Below are 15,378 nucleotides of genomic sequence, written 5' to 3'. Positions count from 1 at the left end.
TTATATCATTTATATTTTTTATCTTGTCTTTGAGGTCTCATTTAATTGAATTCATGTTCTTATTAAATTATTTTATAGAGGGAAGCAACTATTAGGAATTTCTTCCTGTTCCTTGAGTTATATTTTCTCCTGATGAAGTATTGAGAGCAAAAGATTGGCTTTCTGGTTTTATCTATGCTTCTTTTTCCCCCCTTCTTTGCCATAGTTTGTTTGTACAGTTGTCATGCTTTTTTTTTTTTTTTCATCTTGGTCCTGTTTGGGTGGCTCTGATCACATTCTCTATTTGTGCTGATATTGAAGGCTGTGTTTTGACCTGTTTGCCATGCTATCTGACAATAGATTTTTTTTTCTCCTTTCAAGATACAGTTGAGGGCTTTATTCTGTGGTCCATTTATGTTTGTTGTTGCTACAACCTGGCCATGATATATGGTGAAATGTGGTCTTCACTGGGATATCTGGACTCTGCCTTTTCTCTCCTGAAACTGTGTTGAATGTGCTGTATCGTAATTTATGCCACCTGGTTCATAGCCGGGTAATTGGTGGAATATAGCCATTCTGCCTTTCATTCATTTTTTGAATTTTAGAGGCTGTATTTCAATCAAGAACAGCCTGCCCTGACTTCCCATCATTTCACTCATTGCTCTTCTGCAGCCATTTCCACTGCTCTTAGGCCAGAAAAAGATAAAGAGGCCACACTGTTTCCTTCCAGATCTGGAGTCACATGAAAGGGTTCTGCGGATTCCTGCCAGCCTGGCTTTTGTAGAAGTTGGGGGCCTTTTCCAGTGAGCTTCAGAAATTTCTTTCTTACCTTGGTCGTGGAGTTCAGTACATTAGATTATATAGCTTTCTTTGTTTGGTTGCTCTTGGCGCACTACTTTTGCTAGTTTTTAGTGTTTTTTGTTTGTTTGTTTGTTTTTTCTTCTTGGGGGGCTTTTCTCGTTTTGTTAGTCGTTGTGAGAAGAATATTCTGTGGTTCAGTGTTCAGCAGAGTTCATGACCTGATAGTTTTGCCAATTGGATGACCACAAACAACCTTTCTAGCTCTACATAATTCCTCTCTGAAGGTATTTAGTCTAGATTTCTTCAATGTGGAACTTGAAGTAAGTTTGTTTATTTATCCTGCAAACATAAGGAGATTAACATTAAGGTTGTAGATGTCAGTCTAGGAGGTAACATTGGACCCTCCCTCCTCCAGCTTCGACAGATGCCCAGTGACCTGGTGGCATAAGTTTGGCTCGGAGGAATGATCTTGGTGGGCCCCCCTTCCCTCCATTGCCATTTGGCTCCATCAGTTCTCTGTATTTCTACATTGCCATTTGCCTAGACAAGGTTGTTTGGCAGCCCTATCGGAGAAGTCATCATGCCTGATCCATGAGTCATTCAGCCTAAGATGCCATAAAAGTAATGTGACTTTGCAGACACCACCCAATCCCTTAGGAGACTTACGGCTTCTGGGATGAACACTTTCATCAGCTCCAGAAACTAGCGCCTTAAACGCATATGTAATTGCCCTACTTGGCAGTCCCGTTTTGAATCATCCTTTTTCCATGGCATGTGAGAATTGGATGCCCTTGGGAATGAGTGGGTTTGGTGTTTTGCTTTAGTCTTCAGTGTGTCTGATCCCATAGATTTGCTTTGGATAACACTACCCCACTCTGAACAGAGGGACCTGTAGAGCTGTGGACACTTTGTTTCCTAACTCACCTATTTAATATGAAACAACGCATTTCTCTGACCTATGGTCAGGGTGACAAAGCCCCAGGCAGAAATGTCTTCCAAAGATTTACAGAGTGAAGGAGAAGCCACTCCTCTTTCCTCTACTTACCACTCTCTCCCCCGACCCATTCAGGAGGAAAGGCATTCTCTGCTCTGTGGCATCCTGCAGAACTGGGGTGGGAGGATGCACTTTGTTTTAAGCCTCCCTAGATCTGGCTGTAGGACTCCTGAGATTTTGTATTTTTCTCCCTTCTCCTCATGGGGGCGATTAAAAACGATTCAAAGTTCGTGAGTTTAAGAAATAGATTACAGTTGATTAGGGAACATAACATCCATTTGCTGCTCCTTTGGTTTTATGGTTAAATTTTAAAGCAGTTTCTTAAGTGAATTAAGTGCTGACAAGCCTTTGCCCCTAGGGAATGGTAATATTACCTCAAATTCTCACATATTTTTTCCAAATAAAACTATCATGTAATTATCTTCTCCTCTCTGCCGCCCCCTCCTCCTCCGTCTCTTTCTTCAAATCTGGCAACAACTAGTTAATTTTGAAACTGCCAGAGATTATTTCAGTGTTCCACTGCACCTCTGGGAGAAGAATGGAATCTCATCTTTTTTTTTTTTCCATATGCTCACAAAAATCTCCTAATTTCAGAGGACAATGATGTCACCAGCTAATGAGCAAAATATTTCTTACTAAACAAATGAGTCCTCCCCTGACTCCTTTGTGATAAAAGAAAAAAAAAATTACCCACAATGTGCTTCATACTTTCTACTGTTACTTCTAGCAACTCATAAACACACTTTTAAGTAACTCTAACTTATTTGAACAGTGAAACTAATATTTTTCTAAGCACGAAGAATAACACATTAACCCGATGACTGTGACCAAAAGGCCTCTGCCATGGCCTCAGAATCAGTGCAGTGCCCCTAAGGTAGGGAGGGACTTTCAGTGCATCACTGTTTGGACCATGGAGGGAGATCAGGCATGTTGGAGAGATTATGAAATCAAGCTTGGGGAAGAGGAGGGCCGGGAAGCTCTTGTTGATTGGTGTCACATGCTGTTTATAAAAGCAACAACATCAGCTGAGCTCTTCTTTGTCTAGATAGGAGGGCATCTAAGGTTGGGCTGGGGTGGGCGGGAGAAGTAGGGCCCCAGGACCACCTAAATACTGGACTAGACTCATGTAGGGACATGGAAATGTCCCTAAACCCATGGCAGGTCCTCTTCCCCTCACGGAAGTGTGCCTCAATTTCCTTACCCAGAGATGAGTCTTCCCACGTTGGAATTCCTATATCTCTGTGTTTTTCTCATGCAGTTGTCACGGTTGACCTTAGCATTAATCATATTTCTGAACTTCTCTTGGGGCTCTCCCTACCCTCAGACTTCTAGATGATAATGTTTATAAATCCAGGGAATGCTGGCTTCCTCCTATTGCTATTCCTTGCCTTTCCTGATGCCTTGAATCAGTGCATTCATTCATTCATTCATTTCAATCAGGAAATATCTGTTTAGCACAAACACAGATACTTATTTATCTGAGTGGAAAAGAATATTGTAATTCTCAGTGTTGGTAACTGCTTGTGAGATTTTAAAACAATACAACTTTTCTTCAGAGCAAGTTGTCAATATGTATCAAAAGTCTTAAAGACACACCCTTTTACCCATCAATTCTACAATCGAATCATCTTTCTAAAAAAAAAAAGTGTTAGATATGTTAGAAATTTTACCACAAAGTGTGCATCCCAGGATTATTTGGAAATAGGCAAATGTCTAATTATGGGGACCATGATATCAGTAAATTATGGTATACTTTGATGACTAAATACTACTGTATCATTAATACATTGTATTGTATTGAATATTTGTTGACATATGAAAATGTTCAAAACATAGAGCTTTAAAAAATGGGCTATAAAACAGTGTGGCTACGGTATACACCAGGGGTCCGGGATTTCTCTGAAGGAAAATCTTTTGAGGCAGCTATGGCTCAGAGAGGGTCCCCACTTACAGGCAGATGTGTTATTTCCACTTAGACTGTGCGTGTAATCTGAGGGAGGATTTCGGGACACTGATAGTGACTAGAGAAGGTGGAGAAGGTAAAGGTCAAAGATCACTCTTTCTTGCAAAGAAAAAGGAAACATCCAGAAACATCAGGGTGTATTGTGTGTGTGTGTGTGCATATGTGTGTGTATGGGGAAAAAGTGGGAAGGCATAAACCAAAATATTAGCAAGTTTTCTATCTGAGTATGGGATAATATGTCATTTCTCTTACTACTTTGTGCATTTTTGCATTCTCCAAATTTTTAATAATATATGTCATGTGTAGTCAGAAACAATAAATGCTACTAACATACAGATGTGGAAATGAATGTGGTCAGGCTCATTGTCTGCGTGACAGTTAGTGATGGGCTAGGGAATCTAGCGATGACAATATATGTGCTAAGTCCTTGGATAAAATATATTTAATCTAAAGGAGATGAGGAGCAAAGCCAGGAGGGCTTTCCAGAGGAGGCAATATGCAGACTGAAACTTGAAGGATGCGTAGGAGTTAGGGGTGTGGATGCAGTCAGCAGAGCTGTTTGCAGAAGAGGAGCCATCAGGGCAGTGATGGGCATGGGGTGTTTGAGATGCTGCGAGGAAGCAGGGGGTGAGGACCAGGTACTCTGATGCCCTGTCCACCACATGGTATCTGAAGAATGGAGCACGATGTACCAGAAACTGAATCTGACCATGCACAGTCACATATTCCACAATAAGACTTTTGGACCTTGTTCCAAGGAGCTAATGAGAAACAATTCCTCACCAGAGGAGTCAAATACTGAAATCCCTTCTCAGCAAATTTGCACACCTACTGTGTACAAGCCCACCACCCAGAGAACAGGACCAGCAGTGGCGTTTCCTCACAAAGTCTATCCCCCAATCCGGCCCTCACCAGGGAGCTTCCCCGGGTGGCCTGACTCAGTCTAGTCTTTCAAATATCCCACAGTTTACTCTGACACATGGCCAGAGCTGGGAGCCACAGGGCTGGGGAATCTCAACTTCTTCATTCCACAGTTATCACACTTATATTTATGGGGGGGTCTACTATGGGTGGGTACTAGGAATGCAAGGAGAAGGAGATCAGACAAGGCTCCTGGCCTGGGGAGCCTCCTGTTTTCTGAAAGTCAAGCCATGGTACGTCCTCACAAAGGGCCCAACATCGAGTATCTTGGTAAGTACCTGAATCACCCCCTGAGAGGCGTGGCAGTGAGGTTAAAAAGGGGTGGACAAGTTCGACTCTGTCTCCCATCCTTTTAGGACACTCCCCAAGTCCTGTGCTGTGAGGAGAGGCCGCTTGGGGGAAGAAGTGGGGATGTATCCTTCCTGCCACCCTCTCCAAAGTATCTGGATAAATCAGGGCATGAACTTCATGTGTATTTCACATGGAACGAGGACTTCCTTACCTGCCAAGCTCTAGGCTTCACATTCAAGATCTCGTTTTATCCTCCAGAGAGCCCTAGGATGCTTCTCACTGCCTGTCTTAGAGATGAGAGAAGAAACACGCCCGCAGCCACACACTCTCCCCATGTGGCACAGAGGGGATCTGAACCTGTGCTGGCTCAGTCTTCTCTGTATCTGAACAGCCTGTCCAGAACCAGCCTCAGATGCTGGCCATATGACTAGCTTTCACATGTACAAGGATTGTTGGTTTTTTCTGTTTTTGTTTTTTGAGACGGAGTCAGGCTGGAGTGCAGTGGCATGATCTCGGCTCACTGCAGCCTCTGCCTCCCGGGTTCAAGCGATTCTTGTGCCTCAGCCTCCTGAGTAGCTGGGATTACAGATATGCACTATGCCTGGCTAATTTTTGTATTTTTAGTAGAGATGGGGTTTCACCATGTTGGCCAGGTTGGTCTTGAACTCCTGTCCTCAAGTAATCTGCCTGCCTTGGCATGAGCCACTGTGCCTGGCTGGTTGTTGGTTGTTTTTATTTTGTTTTGTTTTTTTGTTTTGTTTTTTTTCCTTGGAGATGGAGTGTCGCTCTGTCACCCAGGCCTGAGTGCAGTGGCATGATCTCTGCAACCTCCCCCTTCCAGGTTCAAGCAATTCTCCTGCTTCAGCCTCCTGAGTAGCTGGGATTACAATGTGTGCCACAACGCCCGGCTTATTTCTGTATTTTTAGTAGAGACGGGGTTTTACCATTTTGATCAGGCTGGTCTCGAACTGCTGACCTCGTGATCCGCCCACCTCGGCCTCCCAAAGTGCTGGGATTACAGGCGTGAGCCACCGCGCCTGGCCTGGTTGTTGGGTTTTTAAGTGGTCTTTGCTATTTACACAGCACCTAAAAGAAAAGTTTGTGAAAATTCGGTGTTATCTGAACTCTAGTGAGTTATGAATAGAAAACTGCAGACTTAATAATGAGGCTGGGCGTGGTGGCTCATGCCTGTGGTCCCAGCACTTTGGGAGGCCAAGGCGGGCAGATCACCTGAGGTCAGGAGTTTGAGACCAGCCTGGCCAACATGGTGAAACCCCATCTCTACTAAAAATGCAAAAATTAGCTGGGCGTAGTGGCAGGTGCCTGTAATCCCAGCTACTTGGGAGACTGAGGCAGGAGGACTGCTTGAACCCAGGAGGTGGAGGTTGCAGTGAGCTGAGACTGAGCCATTGCACACCAGCCTGGGCAACAAGAGCAAAACTCCATCTCAAATAATAATAATAATAGTAATAATAATAATAGTAAAAATATTAAGTCCTTATTGAACTCCAGTTCAATAAGGATTTCATGTACATAGTATTTAAAACAACCACACTGTAAGAAAAATGTTACTATACCAAATTTATGTGCAGGAATATTAAGACCCATAAAAGTAAAGTGACTTGCTAGAGAACTTGATAATGAAACCCAGATTGTTCTAACCCCTGAGACCTTGGGCTAATCCCCTTCCCTTTACCCCAGTCTCATTGGGGTACTCTCATTTTCTTCGTTTTTATCCTGTAACGAAGGAATTCAGTGGAAAATGCCTACACTCAGTTTTAAGGAAGTGTCGGCATAACTTTGCAGCACAGTTGTCAGTCTTGGATGAAGAAAGGCCTTGTTGAGTAGGTAGTGGCACAGAAGCAAAACCATGCAGTCTCGGATTCTGCCCCTGCCATTGCTGTGACATGGGATCATGTATGCAGATGTGGAGCACAGTGCCTGGGAATGGTGAGCTTTGGACAAATCCAAGTATCAGAAGTACAACATCACGAAAGCACCTGGGCCATCAGGTGGTGGCAGGGGAGGGGGAGTTTGTGGGAGAATCAGTTTGTGAAACGGGGAACTGGGCAGTGTAGGGAAGGTGTGGTGAGCCCTTGCAGGAGAAAGAAGAGGAAATTCCATAAAGGTTGGGAGGAGATACTTCTGAGCAGAAGACAGAGTGGGAGAAGGGAGTTTAATTCTTGGCAAGGAGTGAGAGACGCCAGCCCACCCAGGGAAGAAGAGCAAGACAAGAGCCGAGGAAAAGGGGATGGAGCTCTGGTGATCTGATGCAGAACCTGTAACGTGTGCATGGTAAAACATGAGCCTCCACTTGGGAGCTTCGCATTCCAATTCCCTTTTGTTGTTGTTGTTTGAGACGGAGTCTCACTCTGTCACCCAAGCTGGAGTGCAGTAGGGCAATCTTGGCTCACTGCAGCCTCTGCCTCCCGGGCTCAACCCATCCTCCTATCCCAGCCTCCTGAATAGCTGGGATTACTGGTGTATGCCACCACGCCTGACTAATTTTTGTAGTTTTAGTAGAGACAGGTTTTCACCATGTTGCCCGGGCTGATCTCAATCTCCTGGCCTCAAGTGATCCGCCCGCCTCAGCCTCCCAAAATGTTGGGATTACAGGTGTGAGCCACTGTGCCTGGCTGTTTTTAGTTTAGGTAAACCCTAAATTTCTGTCATTTTAAGGAGGGACAGTGGTTCATACGCATCCCTGAGTCCTGTGTAGCTAGGTATTTTATGTTGTGTGGTGTCCTATAAAGAGATGGGCTCAAGCATCATACATCAAGACTCACCCAATAGGAGGGACATCTAGAAACAAGCAGCTCAAACTGTGCTGTGGGAATAAGTGACTTACCCAAGTAAATGAACTTAGCCCTGAAAAGACAAACGTGACTTGCAGCCCACGTCATGGAGACTTTGTATGGGTTTTTAGTCCTGTGTTGTTTAGACAATGTTCTGTTTAAGTAACAGCATGTGCCTAGCGGCTCCCCTGAGATCCTTGAGAAAATTAAATGATCATCTTGTGACACAGTCCTCATGCTCACATTTCTAGAATGCAGGAGAACTCAGATGCTTTGAAATGGGCATTAAAACAATTTGTTAAGAGAGTTTTAGAAGCACCAATGAAGGGGAAATAGCCTACATTTACTCTGGTTGTTAAAATTTTAAAAAGGAATGGGGAGAGAGAAAGTGACAACTCTAGGAGAAAAACCACAATCATAAGTTTTAATTCAGTAATTTCAAAAATAGCCATCAGAAGGTGTCTATTTTCAATTGAGACTACTCCCTTAAGGGGGTGTTCAGAAGAATGTCTGCAAAAGAGATCTTTTTAAGGGTTAGTCCTTGTCCTCCTTGTCCTGGATTTGCTCAGATTCTCGCGTTCTTTTTTCTGTCTCTGGAATTCCATAGACAGTAATTAAGGAACTGGAGGCCAGCAGGAGGTCAGAGAGCCTTCCTCAGTGAAAACAGGGATTGTTGGCCATGCACAACACTCCCTTTTTTCCTTGTGGTGAATAGGAGATTTGCTTAGAGCTGATGACTTATGCCTTTCTTGCAAGTTATGCAGTTAGCAAGCGACTGGGGAATCAGTCAGCAAGCAGAAAGGAGCTAATTGAATCCAGTGTCTTCCCCTTTCTCCTTCGGATACTGAGCTGTGACGGTGGAGCCTGCCTGATCATGTAACTCCACAGAGACATGTTCCAGGAGTGCCTAATCCTAATTTTGAGATTGCGGAGTTGATGCCACAAGAGTGAAGACACTCTCCGAGTGGGGAGGGGGGTGGGAGGTACCGGACGTCTTCAGAATTGCCCCTTAGACTTGCTAAATGCCGAAGCCGGTAAGTCACTGAATGCGTTTAATGGGAAAGGAAGAATGTGTTTTCTGTTGCTTCAAGTAAAAGTTTTTGCTGCTCCTGCCTATGATGTTCCTCTCTCTTTCCTTCTTAAATTCCTCTAAATTTGCCCTTCTTCCTCTGTTTACTTCCTTACCTGGTAACCCTGAACTTTTTTGCCTGGCATTTTCACCAGTGAAAATGCGTAACTTTTGGAGAATAGTGAATATTGTTTTGAGAATTTGAGACAATGAGCATATATGGCTCAGCTGTGAATTGTGGAGGCTTTTCCTGGGGAGGACTTGCATTCAGACAGTGTTGCACATTGGTTTTCATAAGCTTATATCTGATTGGCTTCCTTCTCTTAACTTTAAGATTAATGCTGTGGCACAGCCGACCTAGAAAGCTGAAGCATATATGTCTGATCATGCGCTAGGTTAGACAGACCAGTGTGAATTTCACAAGCAAGTACATTTCCAGTTTCAAATTGCTTTTGAGAAATGTTTAAATATCTCTCGGTGTTATGTGGCGCTGGGGGAGATAAGTGGGCTTAGTCTGGGTGTTAATTGTGACAGCGTGTTGTGTGTTTTGAGCTAGGGAAACAAGCTGAGTGAGAGCGCTTCTGCAAAGGGCAGAGTTGTAATCCTGTGATCAGCGTGGCGGTCTCAAGCGGTCCTCCAAAGGGTCTAGTTGCTCCTTGCAAGTTTGTTTTAACCTTTATTGCAGCACATTGCCACTGTGCCTGCACAGCTGTGCCATATGGCTTTTGGAAAGGATTTACTCTGCACTCTGTAGTCCCAAGAACTGTTACAGGGTCCGGTGAAGTATCTGTTACCTACCAGCAGTGACAGGTTTACTTGGAGCAGTGAGGGGATGTGTTTAGTGAGCACACAAATGTTTGTACTTACAGATGCTATTCATTTTGTTCCTTTTTTTCTGATCATCCAGCGTATAGCTGTGTTATAAAAAGTTCTCCACGCTGGCTCCATGTCTTTCCTATTAGAACATTGCAGATGTGTCAAGGATACACTTGTTCCAAAAGAAGCTGGGAAGGAGGGAGGCTCCACCCTCCTCCGGGTGCCAAACGGGCCCCATAGGTTCCTCATTCAGCGGTCTGGCCGGCGAATGGTGTGCTATCTCTTTAAAGCAGCTATAGTTTTGTGTCTTGGCTTGGTCAATTTGTTATGGTTTAAAACTGTGGAGCCAGCTGTCTGCAATCTGATGTAATGTTGCTATGGAAACCAGAAATGAAACACTTAAGCATTCACCACAGAATTACTACATATAGCATTAGCCAAAGTAATTAAAAGTTGAGCCATATGGGCTTTCTGCTGGAAAAAGTCTGCAGAGGAGAGGCTGGAAATCAAATGTTTCTGTTTACAGTATTGGAAATCCACTTTTCCACAATGTTTGGTGGGATAAGTTGCCTTTTTCTCTTGAAGGTTTTCTGGTGAGGAGCTGTCTGTATGATTGAGCTCACCTTCTCGTTTAGAAGATGAGCTATTTAACTCTGACCCAGGGTGGGGCAAGGGAGGGGAGGCCACACTCTCTCATGTTTGAATGTGTGTGAATATGTACTTTTATTTTTTAACTTTAGTTTATTTAAAACCTGTTCTATAATAGTGCTGAGCTTATTTCCTAAAATCAATCATTTATTTTATATACAATGCAGATTTCCTCTATCTTCTACAAAGTTCTTCACACAGGAAGATTTCTTTTAAAATATACATAGTATTTGAATTTAAAAATTATATATTTTTGATATTTATAAATATAACAATTCTCAAGCCCCCATCCCTGGTGGTATACTTCCTGAATAAAAAGACGTGCTGTCCCGGCATGGTGGCTCACGCCTGTAATCCCAGCACTTTGAGAGGCCGAGGTTGGGCAGATCACCTGAGGTCAGGAGTTCAAGACCAGCCTGGCCACCATGGCAAAACCCCATCTCTACAAAAATACAAAAATTAGCTGGGTATGGTTGTGTGTGCCTGTAATCCCAGCTAGTCAGGAGACTGAGGCTGGAGAATCACTTGAACCCAGGAGGTGGGGGTTGCAGTGAGCCAAGATCGCGCCATTGCACTCCAGCCTGGGAGAGAGAGCAAGACTCCATCTCAAAAAAAAAAAAAAGAAAAAAAAGAAAGACATGCTATGTTATTTTCAGCATTTGGGAAGTGGAATATACTTAAAAAGAGAAATATGACATGAGGAATTCAAGATTTACTCTCCAGTTTAGAAGAAATGCAAGGCTTTTACAGCGTTTTTCTGTTGAAACAGCTGGAGAGAATTTTTCAAAGGCAAATATTTCACAAGCCGTTTTTCCTCTGTACTCAGTAGGAAGTGAGAAGTCAACACCTCTCCATCAATATCATGGATGCAGCAATACATTCTTGGGATAGGTTGTTGAACTTAAGTAACTTCTAGCCTGACTTCTAGGAAAATTTCTGTTTCACACACACACACACACACACACATTTCTTGGATGACCTGGGTTTTATGTTGCATTTTTCTTCATATAAATTGTGCCACATCTATCTTGTCTAGTGTCCAAAACATAATCATGGAAAAGAAGGACTTGGTTGCCATGGTTTGTGATTTGTCAATGACAAACACCTCCAAATCTTGATTTTTCTAGAAAAATAAAAATAGCATTAAATCAAAGGTATAAAGAAGTGTAATTCGAAGGTATAATTCAAAGGTATGTTTCTCAAAAATAAATGGAACTTGTGAAAACAATTAAATAAGTACCTGAAATATGTTATTTTTTGCCACAGTGAATCTGGGCAGAGGAAACTAGGACTTTATGAGGAAGGCAACACCTTTAAATCTACTGTCCTGGTTTAACTATTTTGATTTCTCCTTGGAAAGTTCACTCTACTGCATATAATGATTTGTGTCTTTGTGGACTAAAATTTTTGTATTACTTTTTTCTATACCCCATTTCTCTTCTTACTGTCCACTATCCCATGCATACACATACCCACACCACCACCACCAACCAGCAAACTAGGTATGAGGTATACACGTCAGTAATTTTCATCCTATAACACAGCTTCTTATATTTTGATTACAAACAATCTGTACCTATTGCATTTTCATTTGATTTCAACATTTTTAAATGTGAGGGTGAGAGACATATTCTGGGTTTGTCCCATTGATAGTTACAGAGACTTTCTATAACATAATGTTGATTATTCTTCCATTAGAATTGCTTGGCTTTTGAGCTACATCAAGAGGGCAGAATGTTTTTAAATGTTTATATGTAATTCCATGCGCTGTGGGTTTTTCAGGTGCTGGTTACCCAGAATGAGGGTTAACCAAGTTCTCATTCCTCTGGTTGACCGCTCCAGCCGTTTCATCACACGTCAACAATTCAACCAAGTAGAAATGAAACTCAAACCAGACAATACCATTCTGTATTAGGAACTACACTTATTATCCTAATTTTTTTTTTATTTTCAGTTTTAAGCCTAATTGCCAGCATCCAGTGTAGCTTCTCCCCTGGGAGTCCAGTTCCCATTCTTTATTACCAGGTACCCAGTACTTAGCTTTAATTCTGACACTTGCAGGCAACATTTTATCTAGGAATTTTAGAGAAATTGGACATAGATATCGATACACTTTACAGAAGAGAAGTCTGAGAAACACTTCTGCCTGGTGACTTGCTGATGTTAGGTTTATAGTTAACCACAAGTGGGTGAACAGTTTGCTGATAGTCATACGGGGAGAAAGTACCATGGCTCCATGCCTTGAGTTTCAGGGTGAGGACAGAGGCCAGGAAATCAGTTGTTTATATCCCTTACTATCCTTGTACTAATGTTTGTGCCATAGTGCAAAGAGGACTCACAACATGCACCATTTTTATGCCTAAGTAATGCATAGAAACTCTACCTCTTCTTCTCTTGAGGTATTATCTGCAACTCTTGCTTATCTGTTTTATTGTCTGTAACACTGAGATTAGTGAGAGCTTTTCTTCAGGAGAAAAAGTCTCTACATTAGACTCGTGTTCAGAGATGGGGCTTGTTTTTGTTTTGTGTGTTCGTTTGGGGCATTTGTCTTCCTACTATTCCATGAACGGGGTTGGAGGAAATGGAGAGAAGGTTGTTGTCAGGACATGCGATGTGAGCTGGAATTGCTCATCCGCTGCACAGGGTGTGCCGAGGCGGCTGCTCCCAGGCATGCCCACGCACCCGTGCTGCACGCTCATTTAGCCGGAGACCTCTTTTGCTGTTTCACATTTTGAACAGATACAACAGAGGAAGCTGCATATTGAATGTTGGAGCTGACTTAGAAATGAAACCCTCATTTCGTTCACAAGGAAAGGATTGTTTTTAGCCTGGGTCACTGCTGCAGAGAGAGATTTTTTTCCCTCTCTCTGTAATGTTTGATACTTGAGGGAAAACAGCTGGGCCTGAGCATGCTGACTCCCTGCAAAGTGCAATGGGCTGTGGGGAATATGGACTGTACTGTATGGCTGAAAGGTCAGCCTTTTCCCTTGTCTCTCTTGGAGGAATGCAGGGTCTGTCCTCATATTCGCCTTGTGATCCCTTAGAAGGAGCCGGGAGAGGCGGAAGGGCTGGCTGCAATGTGGCAGACAGTCTTAGCCAATGGGATGGAAGAGGCTGTTTGCATCTCTTTCCCTTTCCTGCCCTGCTGTTTTTGATTTTTGGGGGAGGGCTGGAAAAAGTCAACAGAATTTTGGTTTGGAGAAGTAGTTGATGACCACGTTAAACAGCAAGTCCTGATGGGCCAGACAGATGAGAGCCTGACCCAAACCACAGCAGTGAAACTGGAATTACAGGGCCAGCATTGGAGGGAGAGTCCTGCCGGAGTCCTCCTAAAAGAGGACAAGGAAGTAGCTGAGACAGATGCCACCACAGGCCAGTTGAGGGCAAGGATGTGTGTTTCCGTGCCTAGGACCTAATTCTACCCCGAATTAGACCTTAAGATGGTATGTGGTGCTTTGTAAACCTCTTGGGTAAATTTGTTGGTTCCCCAAGTTCAGCAACAGAGCTGCCGAGGATCAGACTGGCAGCAAGGCCAGCTATATCCAGCCGCACAGGCAAAGCTTGGAGCAATTACCTGATTAACTTTTCCTTTGTTTCTTTGCCAGTCAAGAGAACAATCGGATGATGAGACCGAGGAGTCGGTGAAGTTTAAGAGGTTACACAAGCTGGTAAACTCCACTCGCAGAGTCAGAAAGAAACTAATTAGGGTGGAAGAAATGAAAAAACCCAGCACTGAAGGTAAAAAAAAAAAAAAAAAAAAAAAAAAAAAAGGAAAACACACACCCTGGTTTTTTAAAAAAAAAAATCAGGGGGGGTTTTTTTTTTTAGTAGAAAAGGGATACGATTTCAAGTGGAAAATGCATTGAGCTCTGGCTAAATCTGGCAGAACTGTGCCTGCCAGAAGAGTGATGCTCAGATGCGATGATGTGATGGAATGAAAGGTCCTGGTGTCAGGCGTTTGGGGTGCTTAGTCATTTAAATTTAAAAGATGGGAAATGGAAATTTTCTCGAGGTGTAGTGTAGCTTCATGTATGAGCTTATACCGTTTTATATAAACTTTCTAACTTTTTCAGATGAGTCTCCAATCCCAAAAAGGACTATGGTTCTTGCTCAGTGAATTTAGATCAAATTTCATATATGTACATTTTGAAGAAATGCCTAATAATCAAAGCACCTAATATCCCTTTCAGTTTCTCAGGGATGATTTGTTCTTCCTGTAGAGAGTCTCAAGTCTCAATTCAAATGGGGGCTTTAGGGACCTAGGATTCTAAGGGAATCTTTAAGACTTGTATTGCTGGAGTTAGCCAGGTGAAACAATAATGTCAAAAGAGACATCAGCTTGGATTTATTGAAATGAATAGTTAGCCTTTGAAGTATAATTATGACAGTTCAAATCTCAACCTTATTCATCTCTCTTGTTAGTAATGTGCATTTGCAGTATCTTATAAATTCTCCCCAAAAAGGTAAAATTAAAAAATAAGATTTTTCTGTTTGAAAAATGATAATAATTGAATTGGATAAAAATACTGGAAAGAATATGCTTTAAAAAAAGCACATTACTTGTTAAAATGTCATATCTACATTGTGAGGAATTCCAAATTTTAACATGTAGGTTTTAAAATTATTTCTGTAGAGGCATTTTTGTTATATAGAAATAAAATAAAGTCATGTAAAGAAATGAATTTCCCCTTATTTGCAAAGATAAGGGTTTTTTGTTTGTATTGCTGCTTTTAATTTGTGTTTGCTATTATTCATGGGTTTAAATCCCTTAGAATAATACTGAAGCTAAGTGGGTAACTGTGAGAGAATGGGCATTAGAAGGGAAAAGAAAAACATAGGGAGAGAAATCAGCTTTATGGCCAATTTCGTAAACTAGGGTTGTTTTCAATACTGGGGTTTCATAAGGGTATCTTTTTGCGTGGTAATTCTGTTTACATTTGGATACAATGCTGATTTTACATTTGGGTGTTTTAATACCTGCCCACCAGTTGTGAATTCCACAGTATTGAATGTACCCTGTGGCGACCGTTACTGCAATCACAGACAGTGTCAGTTGGTACTGTTAGGGAGAACCATATGGGATTGCCAACATTCAACTTTA

The 15,378-nt window shown here is 42.4% G+C and overlaps 1 protein-coding gene across 4 annotated transcripts in view; it reads left to right on the top strand.

Annotated features, from left to right (window-relative positions):
* The window catches only part of SASH1 (SAM and SH3 domain containing 1), a 347,031-nt gene that overhangs the window by 295,246 nt on the left and 36,407 nt on the right, over positions 1–15,378 (top strand). For 3 of the 4 annotated variants that reach the window (XM_031667726.1, XM_031667725.1, XM_003898067.5), the window contains one exon: positions 13,883–14,015. In XM_031667726.1, the coding sequence (XP_031523586.1) occupies positions 13,883–14,015 (133 nt within the window). Of the gene's footprint in view, positions 1–7,446; positions 8,779–13,882; positions 14,016–15,378 lie in introns of those variants that run through there. The other variant, XM_009205919.4, reaches the window with a different exon arrangement.

Source organism: Papio anubis, chromosome 6 (genome assembly GCF_008728515.1).
Source record: "Papio anubis isolate 15944 chromosome 6, Panubis1.0, whole genome shotgun sequence".
Lineage (NCBI taxonomy): Eukaryota > Metazoa > Chordata > Mammalia > Primates > Cercopithecidae > Papio > Papio anubis.
Note: the sequence above shows the minus strand (reverse complement) of the source record. Positions and strands in the feature narration are given on the sequence as shown.